Genomic DNA, 20,629 nt, shown 5'->3' on the forward strand with positions numbered 1-20,629 from the left:
AAGTTATTTGTCTGCATTCAAATCACAGAATTTCCACTGACCAAACTGCTTATTCTCTCTACAGCTCAGTTTTCTCATCTATAATCCAGAAATAAAAATCCTCACAGGGTTATGCCAAAGAGCAAATAAGGCACATATGACAGTTAGCATGTTGCCTGGCACAGAGTAAGAATGCAAATGTTTATTATCATTATTAATGTTAATGGGATGGAGAAATGAAAAAACAACTGGAAGATGTTTTGGAAACAGAAATTGACAGTGAAGATGTAGGAAAAAGGGGAAAGGGGAAGAGGGGTCAGTGTAGTTCAAATACATATTTTTAAGTTCTGAAGGTTTGAAGGAGAAAATAGTGTTCATTTTTGAATATACTGATTGTGAAAGACACTTAGAAGGCAGGGGATTGTATCTGTCTGAAGGAAAGCAAACGGATCAAGACTGGAAATTTGAGAATCAGAGAGACGGGTGTTAATTAAATCCATGGGGTTGATGAGATCCTCCAGAAAGAGAATATGCAAATGAAGAAATGCTGGCACCAGGAAGAAGCTCTGGAACACTAGTATTTAATGGGTGGGTAGGGGAAGAGAAGCCTGCAAAAGACACTGAGAGGCGGGTGCCAGAGTGTGAGAGCTCCAAAGCCAGAAGAAAAAAAAAAGTGTTTCAACCAAAGGGAGTGCTCAACAGTGTCAATACTTCCAAGCAGTGAAATAAGCTAAGAACTGAGAGTTTTCACTGGATTTAGTAACTAAATTATTCATTTACCTAAAAATATGCATCAAGCTAGACCTGCAGATACAGGTAAACAAGACAAAAGAGAGCCTTGCACACATACTGTGTGTTGTGAAGATAGTAAACTAGTAAACAAGTAAAATACTAATATTGTGACAAGGACCATAAGTAGAGATAAAGTGACATGACAGAGAGTACTAGGCAGAGGCCAGCTTTAGATAGGGAATTCAAGAGCATCCCTCTCTGAGCAGAAAACTTTGAAGTGTAGACTTACTGAAGGACTGGGTTTAGCATGATCACAGAACTGGGAGAGCCCTGGAAGGCACAGCATCGCAGTAGAGGAGGGATGGAGACAAAAGAAGTCAGACCGTGTTTGTAGATCACGCTCAGAACACAGTGAGAAGAGTTTGAAAATATCTGTGGAGCATTTCTAAGTAGGGAAGTTTAGATCACTCTAGCTAATAGCACTTCACAGTTTATTTTTCCTTATTTACACTAGTCCTAATAATCAGAAATAGAACATTTAACCATTCTTCAAAACCATGATTTATTACAATATCAGAATAACCTTTTCTATTTTAAAGGGTGCTATACAATTATAGCCTGTTACCTGGTGCAGTGACCTCACTAATCCCCTTTTAACCTGCTTCCATTTTCCTTTCAAAGATGTTTCTCATATTTGCTTGATTCTATCACTCAATTATATTTCTCTGAACTACCCCTCATTTTCAAGCAATGCGCACCAGAATTTGAATGTTTTAAAACAAGAAGACTCGGGGCATGTGGGTGGCTCACCCTGCTAATTAAGCATCTGAATCCAGATTTCGACTCAGATCATGATCTCAGGGTGGTGAGATTGAGCCTCCCATCAGGCTCCGCGCTCAACAGGGAATCCGCTTGAGATCCTCTCTCTTCCTCTGTCCTTCTACCCACTCCAAAAATAAATACATAAATACATAAATAAAAAAACAAGATGACTCAGCATGATGCCACTAAAATGTTTATAGGTCAAAAATGTACAAAACCTGAGATCCACCTTCCCCCAAAAAGATTATATTCAGAGATTATATTCCAGTCTCAGGTTCCTATTTCTATCATCTACGTATTTATTTATATATATGTATATGATAGAGAAAAGTTGATGCAGAAAATTGGCTTGATTCTGAGCAGCTAAATTATATGTCCATATTATTTTTTCATTTCCTTATTTACAAGAGGAAGAATTTATAGCCCTTCCATATTTCACAAGGATATCAATAATATAAAATGCTGTCATTTACTTAATTATTAATTGTAGGCAGTGAGCTAGGCATATTATATAAATTATTTTTAATCATCCATATACCCCAAATAGTAGACATTATACCTCCCATTTTACAGTCGAAAAAAACAGTCTCAGAGAGGCTGGGTGACTTGCCCAAGACTACAGAGCTAGAATTTAAACCCAGTTCTGTGATTCAAAAACTCTGGTCCCTATAGCATAATGCCTCAGACTATTAACAGATTGGACTCATTAAAATACCTATCAGATATAAGATATTAATCATAAAGATGAGCTTTTAAATAATAAATGTTATTTTATTAAATATTTAATAAACTGTATTTAGTTTACTAAACTTAGAAATATTTGCCATATATATATATATATATATATATGAAACTTGATTTCAATTTTCTTAATAATGGAGAAGAAAGATAAAAGGAAGATTAAAAAAAGATAACCACACTGTATTTAAGGTCCAAAAATTACCATTCTGGGTGACTTTTTTTCCCAGTTAATAATACATAGATTAACTCCAATGAATTATTAGTAACTAATTGCTTATTCTCAATACTTATTTATTTCTCAAAATTAGAAATTAAAAATGGCTTCAGGTTTCCCTGAATCAGAAAACCCTAATCTCTGATTAGAACCTCTAAATGCTCCTATTTCTCTGAATTTAAAAAGCAATTAGTTTGAACTGAAGCATCATAATTTACTCTCAGGAGAGTCTATAGATTAATTGTATTGTGAGCTGCTCCTACTAAGATTTTTTTAGGTAGCCAAGTCATCCACCAAGACACTGTCTGAAGAAGTCTAGATATTTAACAAAAAGAAACTGCTGCCAGATCATCTTTATTTTCCTTAACAAAATACACACAAGAGCACAAAATTCACTTATATATCACCATTATTTTACAAGTATAAATAATGCTCAGAATTCAAGTACAGTCAAGTGCAGAGATATTTCCTATATGTTAATATGTAAACATAAGCTAATTATATACATCATGTGCCTTTGGCCCAGCTGCAAAATAAGAAACATCAAAGAAGAAACACTGCACTTGACTGTTCAATTGCATTCTTACTGAGAATTCGTACCAATGCCTATATAGATACAGTTATAACTTTCCTACCACTTAATGTAAATGCCTAAGTAGACATCACCCCTGCAAATACCTCAAGAATTAAAATTCCATCCATTTTTGATGATGAATGATTAAAAATCTTAACTGAGTTTCATTCCTTAAAATAAACACCATTAGAACTTATTCATAACCAAAGTTCTTCCTATGTCAAAATGGTATTATTTATAGGTCACACACAGAGAAAACAAGAATGCTATTCTGTTTACTTTTAGAATGGAAGAAAACATCTAATACCTGGCTAAACAGTGTGGGTCTTTATACATTCCAAAGGTTCTTACTTTACTGATATCACTTGCCTTTAATTTAACATCCAGGAGCTACAACTCTGACATATTGAAATAGCCAAGCAATCTAAATTCAAATGATATCAAGCATATATCCTTACGAGGGAAAAAAGAAAGCACCACCTAGAAAGCGATAACTGACATCAACAAGACTATAAATATCCAGTTGAAGGCACGTGGAAGCATTTACTACATGGCCATCAAAGATTCTTCACTGAGTTCAAGATTAGGAGTAGAATCAGCTCTAGGGACTGCTGATTTGGCTTCATTCATTGAGGTGTCCTCATTTTCAGCCTCTTGTTTCTCCTCTGGTTCCTCTGTGCCAGATACTTTTTCAGTCCCTTGGTCTGTCTCCTCTGTATCTGATATTTTCTCATCTGTCTGCTCTGTACTGTTATCAAGTACATCTTGTTCTTCTACAGATTCTGAAAAGATAAAGAGTCAAGACTTTAGGATTTCCAAAGATAAAATGCTAAATAAGATAAAAGATAGGCGCACACACATGGACAAAGAAACAGGAGAATGGTCTAACATTATCCTTAAAATCTTTTAAAATACGTACTTAAGTGCTCGCTTCGGCAGCACATATACTAAAATAAAATACGTACTTAACTCCCTATTACATACAAGAATTGGTGGAATGAAGGAAATAACAACTTGGAGAAACAAACCTATAAACATACTTTTAACTAAAGCCCTATATTTCTCTAAAATTTAGGAATTTTCACAGAATTTAGGAACCTTCCTAAAGATGCATTTAAAAGTTAAATGTCCAAATATATCAAACGAAGTCCCAACAGATTTATAAGACAGCAGCCCAGTAAACAAAGCCAATGTATTAACTCCCAGATTACATTTCCTGAAGGAGTTGTCTCCCTTGCACACAGACAACTCTAAACAATAAATGTATATGCCTGTGGGTGTATGCATATGCGTGTGCATGTACAGGCAGTGCCATCTCCCACATTTACCTCTCTATTTACCTCTCTATTATCCAAAGACTGGGATGGTCTGAATCCACCTTTTCCAAAGGCATGACAAGTTTCCCCCCATCCCTCTACAACACAAGTTCTCAGGATTTGAATCTCTGGGTCATATGCAGATTTATAAGACCAGTAAACAAAGCCAATGTATTAACTCCTAGATTATATTATATTAATATAATATACCTACAATACAAGGAAGAGAAAGGGAAGGGTCTTTTGCCTGCCTCCATAGTGGAAGCTAAGTGAGGGTCTTGGTTCCTATCTAAAAATTTACTCCCTTTAAATTTTCCTTTGAGTTTCATTAAATTCAAATCCCTTAATAATAATAACCTTACTCAGTAAAGTCCCTTTAGTTTTTTAAAGTTTAAAGAATAAAATGAGGGAGGGAATGTCAGAAGCAGAAATCTTTGGGCCTCCCAATTTCCAAGTCAAAAATAAAAATCTAGCTTTTGTTTTTATAATAAATAGTAAAAAACATCCTTGCTAGGAGAAATATGGTTAAACCACATCAGCCAAACAAATAAGCAAATTTTACTATGCTCCTAGAAGATCCCTTATGATATACTACAAATGTTATTACTTCAAAAAATCTGAAGGAAAAAGCCAATCTACACTAGTAAAAAGCTCAAGTTTAGTTCATTTACAGTACAGGTCAGAGTCTTGCTAAATAAAAACAGATTTGCAAAGAAATTATGTGCTATATGCACACAAGGAAGTGGACATCTTACAAATTCATGGTTTTACCATTATCAGTTTAAATAGATACAAATTATCTAAATCTCACACACTCATGCCAAGACTTTAAAAATACTAAAAAATTAGGGCGCCTGGATGGCTCAGTGGGTTAAAGCCTCCGCCTTTGGCTTAGGTCATGATCCCAGAGTCCTGGGATCGAGCCCCGCATCGGGCTCTCTGCTTGATGGGGAGCCTGCTTCTTCCTTTCTCTCTCTTTCTCTGCCTGCCTCTCTGCCTACTTGTGATCTCTATCTGTCAAATAAATAAATAAATAAAATCTTCTAAAAAAAAAGTGTAAAAAAAAAGACAATTGGAGAGTGAAGTAGCTCTTAAAAAATTAAAATTAAAAAAATAAAAAAATTAAAATACTAAAAAATCATTATTACTTTAAACAGACATCTTCGATTCTAGTTTACAGAATTAATTACAACCTCCTTCCCTCTTTCATATATAAAATGAAAAGCCAAAATTCCAGTCAGGGACATCCAATTTAGTGAGGTCTTACTGTATGAAAATTCATAGGATCACAAAATGTAGTGAGGAATGTTCACAAATCCTACTTGTGTCAAATGTCACAAAAATGCTATTTTTAAGTTGAACTGAAAATACACTGCAGTAATGGCATCACAGTACCACTTGGAATCTTATCAAAATCAAGGTAGAAAAGCAGTAGGTCATTTGAGTTTTGTTATTTGAATGTTCCAGTGCACAAAGGAAAAGCATAAAGTACAAATGAAATTCTCTGGACATGTACGGATCATTTCTGCCACAAGGGCAAGCAAATTCTTCAGTGGAAAGCTTCAGGAGTCGCCAACCATTTGTAATTCTACCCTCCCAGAATTTATGCAGGGTAGAATGGTAAGAGTCAAAGTTTTCCACAACTCTCTGGCCATTGGGCAATACTTACTTGCCCAGAACTTTACAATTTGTTTTATTTTAGAAAGCCTTCTGAGACAAACCAATAAAGCCCTACGAAATGAAAAGACAAAAAGCTCAGAATCTGGGACTCAACTCACCAATAAATGTGTTTAGGTGAATAGAGACTCAGATAATTAGTTATAGTCTGTCTGACCAAATGCCTCAGTACCGAACAGGAGAAGTACTCAAGTTCATAGATTATCACAATAAAGCTCTGTGATGTAACTATTGTCAGAAACAGACACATCATTGGTCAAATCCAATTAAATTAAAAAACTCTGGTGTCTTGAGGCAGATAATACAAAAAGAAGTACTATAATAGTTACATTTTTAAATGTATAAAGATGAATTCTAAAAAATACTATGGGCTATCATAATTAAAAAATGACATACACAAAGCTTGCTTGTCAATAATTTATTTTATGTCAAAGAAAATACAGAAGACTAAAAACTGGTGAAATGATGCATAAGGCTTGAATATAATGAAAAAGCCTATTAATGACTACTTTTCTACCCCCAGGTTAATCTGCAGAAAAGTCATTTTAAAAACTGTAATACTACAGAAAAACTGGTATGTGTTATGATGCCTATGAAGCAGACATCAGTCTAAATGACACAGATATTCGATTTTTGGATGCCAAACCCATTTTGTTCAAGTCATCCAAATAAGATTTAAGTGAATTAGGTGTGCAAGATTAACAGAGAATTACATGTCTAAGAACTAAAATACAGAGCTTTATAATAAGATTATTAAATGTATTCCAAAAGTATTCACTTGTTTGCTATGGGAGAATATCATTTGCCTATTCTAATAAAAACAGCTAATTTTTTCTGTGAAGTTATAGTTTAAAATAGCTTGATGGTATAAGATAATATAATAAAGATGTCAATATTTGGGCATAAAATAGTAAGAAAGAAACCAGCACTTGTGTTCACACTAATTAAAGAGGCCTCTTCTCCCCCATGCAACATTAGTTTAAGACTAAAATTAAAACAAAGCTACCCAACATAATACCATCAGTAAGAAAATTTTTAAAATCAACTTTGGCATCCATAATGTCAAGAAAACAATATATCACAATGTTAAAAAACAAAAATGACCTATGGAATTTGTTCCTTTTCCCACTGCTGCCCCCTGCCCCTCTCCCCAATGTTCTTTAGAGAGAAAGCTTTTTCTACCAAATTGTAAACAACTGGCTTACAGTTGTTTGGAACTGAAACTCATAAAACTGAGTATTAACTGTATAATGAATACCACTGCCTCATCTATAAACCACACACATGCAAAAACATGTATGAACATCACCTTATCTTTTGGGTTTTATTCTCTCTCTTAAAAAAATAATTTTCTTTGAAAATTCAAGAATGGTCTAGCAAAACAAATTCATGTATTTCCTTTAGAAATACATAATTTCCAAGGGGGAGGAAACTATTCTATTTAGTTTATGCCTTTGAAAATCCTTCATATTTTGGTGAATTCATTTAGATTCTTACTTTTTATTTTGTTTTACAATAACAAAAATTTGTCTTGCTTATGCATCAAACTTTTGCCTTGCTAACACATCAGTACCCACTATATGTGTAGATTATAAAACTTACCCAAAGGAGAATTTGTTCAATTAAAATGGAAAGTCTGTCTTTGAACTCACAGGTCTTAAGCAAAGCAGTTTTTATGTGACTTTCTGGCTTACTGGCTTAATGAAAATGGCCAACTTACATTAAGGAACAAAGACATGAATCTCATCTCGAAACTTAACCCAGTATGGCTCAATGAATAAAATTAATTAAATAAAAACCACCTATGAGAGAATAACTCATACTAAGCACACAGAATACTGTTTAATAGTGATACTGTTATTTACCACTGGAGAACAAATGCATTAGATAAGAAAGAAATGTCATTATCAGGCAATAATGTAAAACTATTAGGTGAAGGTGCTTCAGCAAAGAGAATCAGAAGACCAAAAGATCTCTAGGTCTAAAACAAACAAACAAAAAGATACTATAGGCATGTTTGTATCCTGATGAAGCTATACATAATTAAATATCAATAAAGGTGTAAGCTTTTTGGATCTGGTAAATACATAATTCAACAAAATTTACATTATCAAATAGTTCAATTTCCTAGAGCATCATAACAAACAATAGTAAAAACAGAATTTTCTCTAGTTCAACATAACCTAACAGCAACAATATATTGCTTAAAAGAAAGAAAAAAGCAGAAATCAGATTACAAAAATAAATTTCACCTTATATAAATTTTACTTGCTATTTTTGGTATTTTTTATTTTTTCATTTTTTATTTAAATTTAATTAGCCAACATATAGTACATCATGAGTTTCAGATATAGTACATCATTAGTTTCATCACTAGTTCAATAACTCATCTGTTGCATATAACACCCAGTGCTCATAAGAGCAAATGCCCTCCTTAATGCAATGCCCATCACTTAATTACCCCATATTTTTTACAGTATTGATTAAATGCCATAGGTTTTATTATTAGAAAATTATTTCCAGTTGAATGAAAGCTATCTTTTATTAAAATAATTATATAAGATCTAGACAAATACAACTGAATAATTAAAACAATACTAACATTTTTCAAACATGGTAGCCTAAAATCACTCTATAGGTATGCTAACAATGTAGAAACCTACTATTCTAAGTATTTATCATGGTTAACAAAAAAGAATGCTACATATCAATTATTTTGGAAAGCATATTTTAGGAAAGCAAAACTGATAAAGCACTTTAATGTGGCTTAGCAGAGATTCACTACTCAGTCATAAAAAAACCAAATAACTTAAAAGTAGTTCATTACTTTGGCATACCATATCTAGTATGCGCTTACATAAAAAGAGAATCCATAATCCTAATTTCTTGTGTTTCTTTCTTTTTTTTTTTGGATCTCATTTATTTATTTGACAGAGAGATAGAGAGCACAAGTAGGCAGAGTGACAGGCAGAGGGAGAGGGAGAAGCGGGCTCTGCTGAGCAAGGAGCCCGATATGGGGGTCTACCCCAGGACCCTGGGATCATGACCTGAGCCGAAGGCAGATGCTTAACTAATTAAACCACCCAAGTGTCCCTTGTGTTTCTGTTATACAGTATTACCAAAGCATCTGGATACACAGTTCTAGAAGAAAATTACAGGAATCCAAATGAGTAATTAATAGGAGAAATTTCTTCTAGGTCTCCCTCTTTGATGAAAACTCCAATATCTCTTAAGTTGTTCTAAAAAGAGTGATCCAAAAGCCTTGTGTCTCATCCTAAATGCAAAATCTTCCACTAGCAGAATCAAGACAAAACTCAAAGCCTTGCATCATGGTTTTTTTTTTAAAAAGGTTGCTTCTAATGATTCAAGATTATTCATATAAGCAGTTACAGAATATTTGTTGAAAGGAAAATTCAGATGGAAGAGAGCTATCTTTTTGTTTCCTCTGTGACTTCAATAACCTAATCTCTACAGTTTCTGCCACTATCAAGGAGCTATTTCACTACTTTAAAAAATATAAAATTGGATGCCTTGGTGGCTCAGTCAGCTAAGTATCTGCCTTCGGCTCAGATCATGATCGCAGGATCCTGGGATCGAGTCCCACATTGGGTTCCCTGCTCAGCAGGGATCTGCTTCTCCCTCTGCCCCACCCGCCACTTGTGTTTGCTTTCTCTCTCTCTCTTACAAAAATAAATAAAATCTTTAATTTTATTATGTAAATTTATATTTATATTTTATTTATTTATTTATTTTACAAATTTATTTATTTTATTTTTATTTTTTATTATATAAATTATATAAATTTTATATATTAAATATATAATATATAAATAATGTATTATATACAAAAATATAATTGATATATAATACATATATAAAAACTTCCCAGCATTTATATATTTATATATTTTATTATTTATAAAAAATAAATTTATTTATTATATATTATTATATATATTATGTTATATATCTATATATGCCGGGAAGGTTTTTTAGACCTCAAGTTTTCACATCACGAACGCAGAAATCAGAAATCTAAGACCTTGCTTACACTGGCTGTCAGTACAGAGAGAGGACTGAGATGATACGGTCTTACTTAATAGTTCAGTATAATAATCATAAAGGTATGCCACCAGTGTTCAAAACAAATGCAGCTTCATCTTTCACGAGAATACTTGCTAATTACTTGGAAATGGTAACTATATCATAGTGGTGAGACAGTAGTCTTGGAGAAAAGTTTCAATCTTCTGGAAGCTAAAGTAAAAGGTTCTTAGCCTTTTTGATGAATCCAAGGAGAACTATGAAAAAGTTACTACTCCAAAGACTATTTTAGCCAAATGTAATTGTTTCTTCAGTTCCTTGCCCTACAGAGTTGTTAGACCCTGCCTCTGATTTTGTCTTCACCTATTAATATTACCTTATTAGGGCTGAGTTTGAGCCAGTTAGACTTCATTCTGGAGATTTCAGATAGAAAATGAGACATCGGGGGTATTGTTCCTCCTAGATTTGATGAGAAGGAAAGGTATAGCTAGGTGCTGTTTGCTAACTATTCATCTCAATCTTAGCAGAAGATACTAAAGCATGGGACTCTTTACCAAGATTTTTATTTTGTTGGCTGTTTTATTTCCTTTCTTTCTTCCTCCCTCCCTCCCTCCCTCCTTCCCTGTTTTTTCTTCTCTTTTCTTTTCCCTTTTCTTTTTCTATCCCCTTTCCTTTTCCCTTTCCCCTTTCCTTTCCTTTCTTCCTTCCTTCTTATTAGCTTTCAAATATTCACTTTAGCTTTTAATAAGCAAGTTTACTCATGGAAAGGACTTCAATTTTTCTTCTAGGAATCTCCAATATGAAATTCTTTAGTTTTCTGTCCCAAAAGGCAGCAATAGCAAGGCAGGTGATTTGCATGTGACAGCATGCAGCTCAGAGCATGACTTAAGCAGAAGAAAACTTGTGATTATGTTTGGAGCTGATGTTGCAGACTTGGAGAAGGTAAAGGTATTGATTCCATGTTGAAAGAAGAAGGGCTTTTTGTCATGACTATCTGTGTTCAAATTCATTTTGATAAATGTTAGTAAGCCAAAAGCCAAGCCCAAATCAACACACACATTTTAGGTTCACTCTTCAAGTTAAAAAAAGAAAAAAGGTTCTCAAATTTTCATACTAAACTTCTCATATCTGAAAATTCACTGTCTCATGTCATTCTCAGTTAAAGCAATTTTTTCACTACTCAGCACTTGTATAAAGAACTCAAATATATATAAATGAGAATTCCTAGAAATTAAAAGGATGATAAACTATATGAACTAAACTTCTAATATGAATTTTTTTTCTGTATCAGGCATAGCACCAAAATATCATGGCCTGAGCCATAATTTTAGCATCTTCATCATTCAGAGCTGCTCAAAAAATATCACCCCACCTAAGATTAACAGAAATAGTTGGCAATTAATAGTAAGATCTTCCATCTCTTCCCCATTTTTTTCATGATACTTCCTCAAGAAGTCATAAAACAGAATCAGAAGACGAGTTCCAAAAACCAATGAATTCTGATAAATTTTATTTCTCTAAAATAAGGTTGTTTTACATCAAAGGCATCCATTATCAACATTAATCTTGCAGACCCCAAAAAACTGTTTCAAAGGACTACCAGTCCTATCAACATAGTTATCCAATGACTACAGGATAACTTTCCGATTCCAAAGTTTCCTGCTTCCAGTAACCTTACCAATTCCAATTACCAATAGGCACAAACCTATTTCACCAATGTTAATTATAAATTTTATCAGAATTTTACTCTTATAAGTAGTTGCATAATTCTTATAATCTGCTTCACTTAAATAAATTGAAAAAATGATTCCATAAAAACACTACTAGTCCAATCTCCCAACAGTTACATGAAGATGTCACTCCAAAAACAATGTTTACCTACCTGTTGCTAGATGCTGCTTAGCACAGTATAACCAACATTTTAAAACTGAAGCACATTAGATCAATCACACAGGAGGCTAGAGTTTCAGAGCCATAGCTGATATGTGCATAATAAATTATGCATAATTTATGCATAAATTAATCCATTCTTACCTAAAAGCATTATGCTTTTATTATTAAATAGCAAACATTATTAAGAGGCAAAACTTTTTAATTAACATATTCATACCTTCACTGATCTGGTTCTCTGATGAAATCACACTTCTTGAGGGCAAAGGACCAACTGAACTTGAGCTTTCCACTGCCTGCCTCTTCTCAAAACTAAACTCTGGAAGTCTTGGAGCCTGAGGTCTAGTTTTTCTCGCAGGATTCAAGAAAAAACAGTAGGCACATCTAAAAGCTGCAGAGAATTAAAAACACACACACACACACACACACACACAAACCAAAATAAATTCAAGGATTAATGAGATAATTTTCAAGAATACTTTTGCAAAGTAGTCAAAGAACCCTTCAAAAATTATTTATCCCTTGAGAAATTACTTCTGGTTTTAATAATATGGCAGGTCCTCTCCAAAAGCTAATTTTCAAGCACCTTTTCTAATTACTATTACAATTAGAATATTAATTTTAAAACAGAAAAGATCCTAAATTACACGGCAGGTTATCTAATAGCAAAACAATCTATACTAATCTAAAATGTATTACAGAAATTCCACTTCTAGTCACTACAATAATTAGGTATTTTAAAATCCAGAACCCTGCTCACCTGCCCGAGAAAATGTAGCATAATTAAGTGCAATATTTTTTTAATAGTAACTGCACATGAGAATCATCTGAGGTACTTCAAAAAAAAAAAGAAAAAAAAGAAAAAAAAAGCCTGTCTCCCTCCCCTCAGACCAATTAAAACAAACTCTTTGTAGGTGGGTCTAGGCATGATAAAAATCTTTTTTTTTTTTTTTTTAATTTGACAGAGAGAGAGAGAATTCACAAGTAGGCAGGCAGAGAGAGAGGGGGAAGCAGGCTCCCCACTGAGCAGAGAGCCTAATGCGGGGCTCGATCCCAGGACCCTGAGATCATGACCTGAGCCAAAGGCAGAGGCTTAACCCACTGAGCCACCCAAGTGCCCCTAGACATGATAATCTTTAAAAGTGCTTCAGGTAATTCTGATACACAGTGAAGTTTGAGAAAACTGACCTAGAAGTTGTACACTGTATGAGAAAAACAACTGCATTGTTTTTCCTGCTTGGCTCTGTGTTCTAAAATAAGAACAATATGCCTGAAAAATACATACAGGGATAGCACCTAAAACAATGTGACATTACATAGGAACTGGCACAGAATGAAATATTTAAGAGTAACATATTTAAATCTAACTGCCCAATAATTCTTACCAATGTATTCAAATTCTTCTTTCAAAGCCATGCCATTATGAGAAAAACACTGCTGACATATAAGGGCATACCTATACAAAAAGGAAAAATGAACATGTCAGTTACAAATGCAGACAAAGCCCATGGAAAGGTTACTTTAGCCATCACAGCTAACTTATATTTTAGCATAGCAGAATATAACAGTTTAGATGTTACTTACTAAACAATGAACAAAACTCTTTAAATATAACAGTCAAAATTTCAGCCCTTTTAAAATATAATTTATACACCAAATTAAAAACAAACTAAGCAAAGTTAAATGAATATGTCCTTACTAAGTTAAGAGAAACATATCCGATGACAGAACACTTAAATTTGAGTTACTTCCTAACGTATTTCTGGAGATGACAGACCCCAAATCTGTGGCTAGATACAACTGGAAAAGATAGAACCCCTTAGAGATTCACAATGAATGTTACTAAAACCTCTGAGAAGTCTGTATAAAGAAATGAATTTAATTTGCTTAGTCCAATCCAAAGGTTAACTTCACATATATCATGATTTCTATACCTATCCCAGTTATACATCTTCCTCATTTTCTATTTATATATTCTCTCTGTTCTCTGTGTACACACTTAAAAATACTTGGCCCTATCAAACAACAACTTGTCTGTTTTGAATAATATACAATTTATAACTGTATATTATATATACATATATAACTTACAATTATATATGTATATATAGTTATATATACTATATATAATTTATAATACTAACATTAAATATATTTAATATATACATATAATTTATAATACTAACATTAAATTCAGTCCTTTTATTAAAATGATAATATTCACCATAACCTTGTCAATATCTACTCAACTATCCTAAGGAATTTTTAGAAGTCTACACTATAACAGCTGCTCTGCTCACATCATCCCTATCTTCCTCGCGTTATTATAAAAATCAAATAAGACAATAAGTGGAAAAGCATTTTGAGAACTAAAAGTGTCAAACACATGTAAATTGTCTTCATCGTTATTAAAATCATCACCATCACCAATTCCAGTACTGACATCTATAAAACTCCATTTCTTACAGCCTACCAAGTTTTCACTATTTGTTTGCTCTTGAAGCTTAAGTTCCATGAAATGACCCAGTTTCTCTAAAAATAATGTCATACACACTGAAAAAAATAAAATAAAATTTAAAAAATAAATAAATAATTTTAAAAATGTCATACAATATTATTTTGTTTTCTCTATATATTTTGCTATATTTTAATCTAGATACTTTATCTAAATTCTTACTGAAAAACAACTGAATATTACTCTTTGCAGGGCTATAAAATATTCTATTATGTTCTAAAATCAGGAAATAGGAGCCACAGAACTGTAGAACATCTACTGCATACACACACACGCGCGCGCACGCACGCACACACACACACACCCTGACTAATAAACTTTTTCCTCATTTTTATTTACCTACCACTTTAATAAGCATACCTGTTCTGTGGACCATCACCAACTAAATATTCAACAATTCTATCCAGAGCACCTCTTTCTCGCGGGAGAATGGGCCTTGCTAAAGGTGGACCCGGAGGATGAAGACCTAGTAAATAAAGAAATATTTATGTATTTGTATAAAATACATTTAAATTTTAATTCAGTTACCAAGTGCTACCCATGCTTGTCAGAACTTTTGAAAGATTTTAACAAAAGAAAAATACATCTCTTCAAAGCATTCGAGTTTTCATTAAAAATACTATACTACAAAAAAAATGTTAAATTAAGTTCTAGATCAAAACCATCAACATAAACTACTAAGAAATGAAACTATGTTGGGCTCTGTACAAACTAATTTTTTTTCATTTTATTTTATTTCTTTTCAGTGTTCCAGAATTCATTGTTTATGCACCACGCCCAGTGCTCCATGCAATATGTGCCCTCCATAATATCTACCACCAGGCTCACCCACCCGCCTCCCAAACTAATATTTTTAAGTGCCCACACTCTTATTAAGAGGGCATTTGTTGTGAAGAGAACCGGGTGTTGTATATAAGTGACGAATCATTGAATTCAATTCCTGAATTCTATTGAATTGCACTGCATGTTAACTAAACTTAAAAAATAATTTAAAAATAAATTAAAAATTTAAAAACATGTATATACATGTATGGATAGATAAAACTAAATATATTTTTGTAGGATTATACAAGTAATAAGACATTTTAAAGGACATATAAATAAATAAATAAATAAAATGTCCAGATTCTTAAAATCTTATGTAATAACAAATTAGAAAATTAGGGGACTTCTTTTTGGGGCAATAATAGAGTCACGGGGTCAAATTTACCTTCCCACCTAGATTAACTAAAATACTGTGCAAAATATATCATGAAACGGTTTTTAAGACACTGGGTATCAAACAATGTAGGATAAAGTTCCCCAAGAGACCAAAAGAGAATAAGAGGAGTCCTATAACTGCTCCAGCTTGTTGCCTGGAGAAAATTTCCAGGCAACAGCTCAGGAAAGGTAAGTCAGCTCAAATGTATAAGCATCCCTGAGTTTGAGGAGATAAAGCTAAAACTCTGGGGAGACCAAGGCAGGTTCATAGAAAGAGAATGCAGAGAGCAAGAACACCAAGATCTATAGAGGAGCCCCAGGACTGTTCAACATCTTACTGGCTGGTGCACGTGTGTATTGAAACCATCTGAGTACACAGAAAAATCTGCCTCCAAATATTAAAGGTAACAGTGTTCACATGGAGCCCAAGTGCTGCATGTTCTCACCAGCCAAAGTGGAAAACATCATAACTCACAGGTTACTGGATTATGTAGTCAGAGGACCTTTGTATAAGGACATAAAAACATCCAGCATTCAATAAGATAAAATTTGTAATGCCTGATATCAGATGAAAAATTATTAGACATGCAAATAAGCAGGAAAATAAAACCCACAAGAAAAATCAACCAAAAATGACCTAGAAATGACAGTTTATAGAATTAATATACAAATATATTAAAACATTTATTATGACCATATTCGCTATGATTGAGAATCTAGAAGAAAGATTCAGTGTGGTAGTCAAGACATGGAAAAAAATTCAAAAGACCCAGACTGAACTTCTATAGATGACTACTACAATGTCTAGAGTGAAAAATATGCAGATGGGATGAATAGCTGTTTGGACATTATAGGGTGTGCGGAAGTAAACTTGAAGATACAGTAATAGAAACCATACATAATGAAACACAAAGGAAAGCCTAAAAATTTTTTAAATAAATTATCAGCAAGCCGTGGAACAACAACAAGCAGCCTAATATAGATATAATTGGAGTCTATAAGAGGGGGAAAAGAAAACAATACTTGAAGAAATTATGCAAAAAATTTTCCAAATTTGATGAAATCTATAAACCCACAAATCCAAGAATATCAACAAACCCTAAGCACAATAAACATAATTTTGCACCAAGGCACAGACAATCAAATTACTTAAAACCAGTGATCAAGAGAAAATCATAGCATAGTCAGAAAAAGATATATTTTATACAGAGAAACAGAGGTAAGAATGACAGATTTCTCACCAGAAAATAAGCAAACCAAAGAGAGTGAAGCAAAGAAACACTATCACTTAGAATTCTGTATTAATAAAAATATCTTTTAAAAATGAAAGCAAGGGTGCCTCGGGGGCTCAGTGGGTTAAAGCCTCTGCCTTCAGCTCAGGTCATGTTCTCAGGGTCCTAGGATCAAGGCCTGCACAGGACTCTCTGTTCAGCAGGGAGCCTGCTTCCCCCCTCTTTCTGCCTGTCTCTCTGCCTACTTGTGATCTCTGCCGGTCAAATAAATAAATAAAATCTTTTTAAAAAAGAAAAGAAAAATGAAGGCTTTTCAGCATACAGAACTGAAAGAATTCATCATTAGCAGAACTGCACTATAAAAATGTTAAAAGACAGAAAAATGACATCACACAGAAAGAGGTAGTACAAAGGAAACAACTGAAATGGTTACCATGTGGGTAAATATCCAAAACCCTTAAAAAATAATTGATAGCTTAAAGGAAAAATCATCATTTGTTGTAGGGTTTATTAAGTATATTGAAGTAAAATCTAAGGCAACATTAGCACAAAGGCCAAGAGAGGAGAAATGTAAGTATACTGTTGTCAGATTCTCAAACTGTTTTGTGAGCTGGTGTTATATTACTTGAAGATAAACTGTTGCAAGTTAAAGAAATACACTGCAAACCCCAAAAGACCCACTAATATGAAAAAGCAATATAGCTAGTTAGGCAATGAAAAAAGATAAAATACAAGATTTAAACTCAAACTCAAATATACCAATCCTGTTAAATGTACATAGTCTGCACATCCTCATTATTGAGCCACAAACTGTCAGAATAAAAAAGCAAGATCTGATATATGTTGCTTACAAGAAAAAAATTAAATACAAAGACACAAATACGTTAAAAATAAATGACAGAGGGGCATCTTGGGTGGCTCAGATCATTGGGCGTCCAACACTTGGATTCAGCTCAGATTGTGATGTCAGAGTTGTGGGCCTGAGACCCATGGTAGGCTCCACACTCAGTGTGGAGTCCCCTTGGCACTCTCTCTCCCTCTGTCCCTCCCCCTACTCGTGTTCTCCCACTCCCTCTAAAATAAATAAATTCTTTAAAAGTAATAATAAACAAATGATAGAAACTATATATAAATATACTAACACTAATCAAAAGAAATCTGGAGTATCTGTATTAATGGCAAACAGAGCAGACTTCAGAGCAAACAATACTATCAGAGATAAAAACAGTAATTTTATAATGACAAAGGAGTCAATTCATCAAGGGAGCATAATAATCCTAAATATATATGAGTATCATAGGAGAGCATCAAAACACATAAAGCAAAAAATTAACAGAAACTACAAAAATAGACAAATACATATCTACACTGTGTGTGTATATATGCTATATATATATATATATATACTTGTGTATATATATACAATACTATAGACATATATATATATGCACACACAATAGTACAGTTGGAGATTTCAACAGCTTCCTCTTAATAACTGAAAGAATAAACACAGAAATCAGTAGTGATATAGAAGACCTGAACAACACTATGTGCTACCAACTTATCCTGACATTTATAGCCACTCTATCCCAATAGGAACAGAATATATATATTCAAGTAAGTATAAAACATTTAACAAGACAGATGATATTCTGAGACATAAAACAAGCCTCAGTACATTTAAGAAGATTTAAACAATACATAGTTATGTTTTCTGACCATGACAGAATTGAATTAGAAATCAGCAACAGAAAGACATTAAGAAAATCTCCAAATATTTGGAGACTAACTGACATCCATTTAAAAAACCAAGGATGCAAAGAAAAATTAAAATGGAAGTCAGAAAGTATTTAATGAAAAAACAACATGCCAAATTTATGATACGCAGCTAAAGCAGTAGGTAAAGGGAAATTTATAACACCAAAACATCTATAAAAGAGCATAAATCTAAAATTCATGAATTCAGCTTCCACCTTAAGAAACTAAAAAGGAAGAGCAAATGAAACCCAAGATAAACAGGATTAAAGAATAATAAAGAGTAAAAATAAAATATAAAATACAAAAATAGAGAAAATCTGGTTCTTTTGAGAATATCAAAACTGATAAACCTCTAGCCAGATTAAACAGGAGAAAAAAAGGGAAGATAAAAAATACTAATATCAGGAATGAGAGAAATGGCATAAATCTAAATTGTTTACAAGTATATTATAAGTAATTTTATGCCAATCTACTCAAAAGTTGCATGAAATAGAGAAATCCTTTGAAAGACTAGCAAATTACCACAGCTTACTCAACAAGAAATAATTATTCAACATGCTAAAATTTATAAAGAACTTTTTATTATCTATGTTTCTAAGAGATAATAGTCTGTAGATTTTGTTCAATTGAATCTTTAGTTAAAAACAAATAAAAAAATAATACAACCTTCCACAAAGAAAACACCAGACCCAGATGCTTCACCCTGCAAATTCTACCAAACATTTAAGGAAAAAATAATGTAAATTCTACACAAAACTTTCTGTAAAATTGAAGATGAGAGACTACCTTCTTATACCTTTGATACCCAAACCAGAAAAAAGACACTGCAAGAGAAAAAAAACAAAAACAAAAACAAAAAAACTACAGACCAATATCCTTAAGGAATATCGATGTAAACATTTTTAACTTGATGTATAAACATTTACTAACTTTTAGTAAATCAAACCCAACAATATATACAAAAATTAAAACACCATGACTAAGTCAGATTTATCCCAGGAAAGCAAGGAGTCCAACATTTAAAAATCAATCAATGTATTTCACTATATTAATAGATGTTAAAACAAAAAATAAACTAAAACCCTATATGAGCATCTCAATAAATACATTAAAAATGTTTGATAAAATCCACCCTCCTTACTGATAAAAATTTTCAGCTAATTAGAAATTGAAGGGTACTTCCTCAACCTGATGAAAGCTATCTATGTAAAACAAAGTAACAGCTAACACCAGGCTGAATGGTGAAAAGATAATCGCTTTCCTCCTAAGATCAGCAATAAGGAAGAAGGTCTGCTTTTCCACTTCTTTTTAAGATTTTATTTATTTTTTTTTAATTTTATTTATTTGACAGACAGAGATCATAAGTAGGCAGAGGCAGGCAGAGAGAGAGAGGAGGAAGCAGGCTCCCCGCTGAGCAGAGAGCCTGATGCGGGGCTGGATCCCAGGACCTGGGACCATGACCCGAGCCCAAGGCAGAGGCCTTAACCCACTGAGCCACCCAGGCGCCTCTTAAAGATTTTATTTTTAAGTAATCCCTAGACCCAAAGTTGGGCTTGAACTCACAACCCCAAGATGAAGCGTGACAAGCTCCAACTGAGCCCGAAAGGCTCCCCTTCTTTTGCCACCTCTATTCAACATTTTACCAAAGGTTCTAGCTTGTGTCATCAGCAAGAATGAGAAATAAAGGAGCCCAGATTAGAAAAATTATCTTTATTCACAATGTGATAGTCTATGGAAAATACTATAAAATCTACTAAAAAACTAATAAAAAAACTATAAAGTTTAGCAAGATTATATAAGACTAATATACAAAAATCAATTGTATTTCTAAGTATATTAGCAATGAATAACTGGAGATAGTAAAACAAAGCCATTTGCAATAGGCTCAAGAAGTGTAAATAATTATATACACATATAACCAAGAAAATGTGTAAAATC

The 20,629-nt window shown here is 33.1% G+C and overlaps 1 protein-coding gene across 3 annotated transcripts in view; it reads right to left on the reverse strand.

The window, feature by feature from the left end:
* Window positions 1–2,826: 2,826 nt before the first annotated feature.
* LNPK (lunapark, ER junction formation factor) overlaps window positions 2,827–20,629 on the reverse strand; it is an 83,323-nt gene continuing 65,520 nt past the window's right edge. For all 3 annotated transcript variants that reach the window (XM_044242387.1, XM_044242385.1, XM_044242386.1), the window contains 4 exons: window positions 14,862–14,967; window positions 13,372–13,442; window positions 12,207–12,377; window positions 2,827–3,844 (listed from right to left, as the gene is read on the reverse strand). In XM_044242387.1, coding sequence (XP_044098322.1) covers window positions 3,609–3,844; window positions 12,207–12,377; window positions 13,372–13,442; window positions 14,862–14,967 — 584 coding nt within the window. In that variant the 3' untranslated portion in view covers window positions 2,827–3,608. The remainder of the gene's footprint in view (window positions 3,845–12,206; window positions 12,378–13,371; window positions 13,443–14,861; window positions 14,968–20,629) is intronic.

This window comes from Neovison vison, chromosome 3 (assembly GCF_020171115.1).
Source record: "Neovison vison isolate M4711 chromosome 3, ASM_NN_V1, whole genome shotgun sequence".
In the NCBI taxonomy this organism is placed as follows: Eukaryota; Metazoa; Chordata; class Mammalia; order Carnivora; family Mustelidae; genus Neogale; species Neogale vison.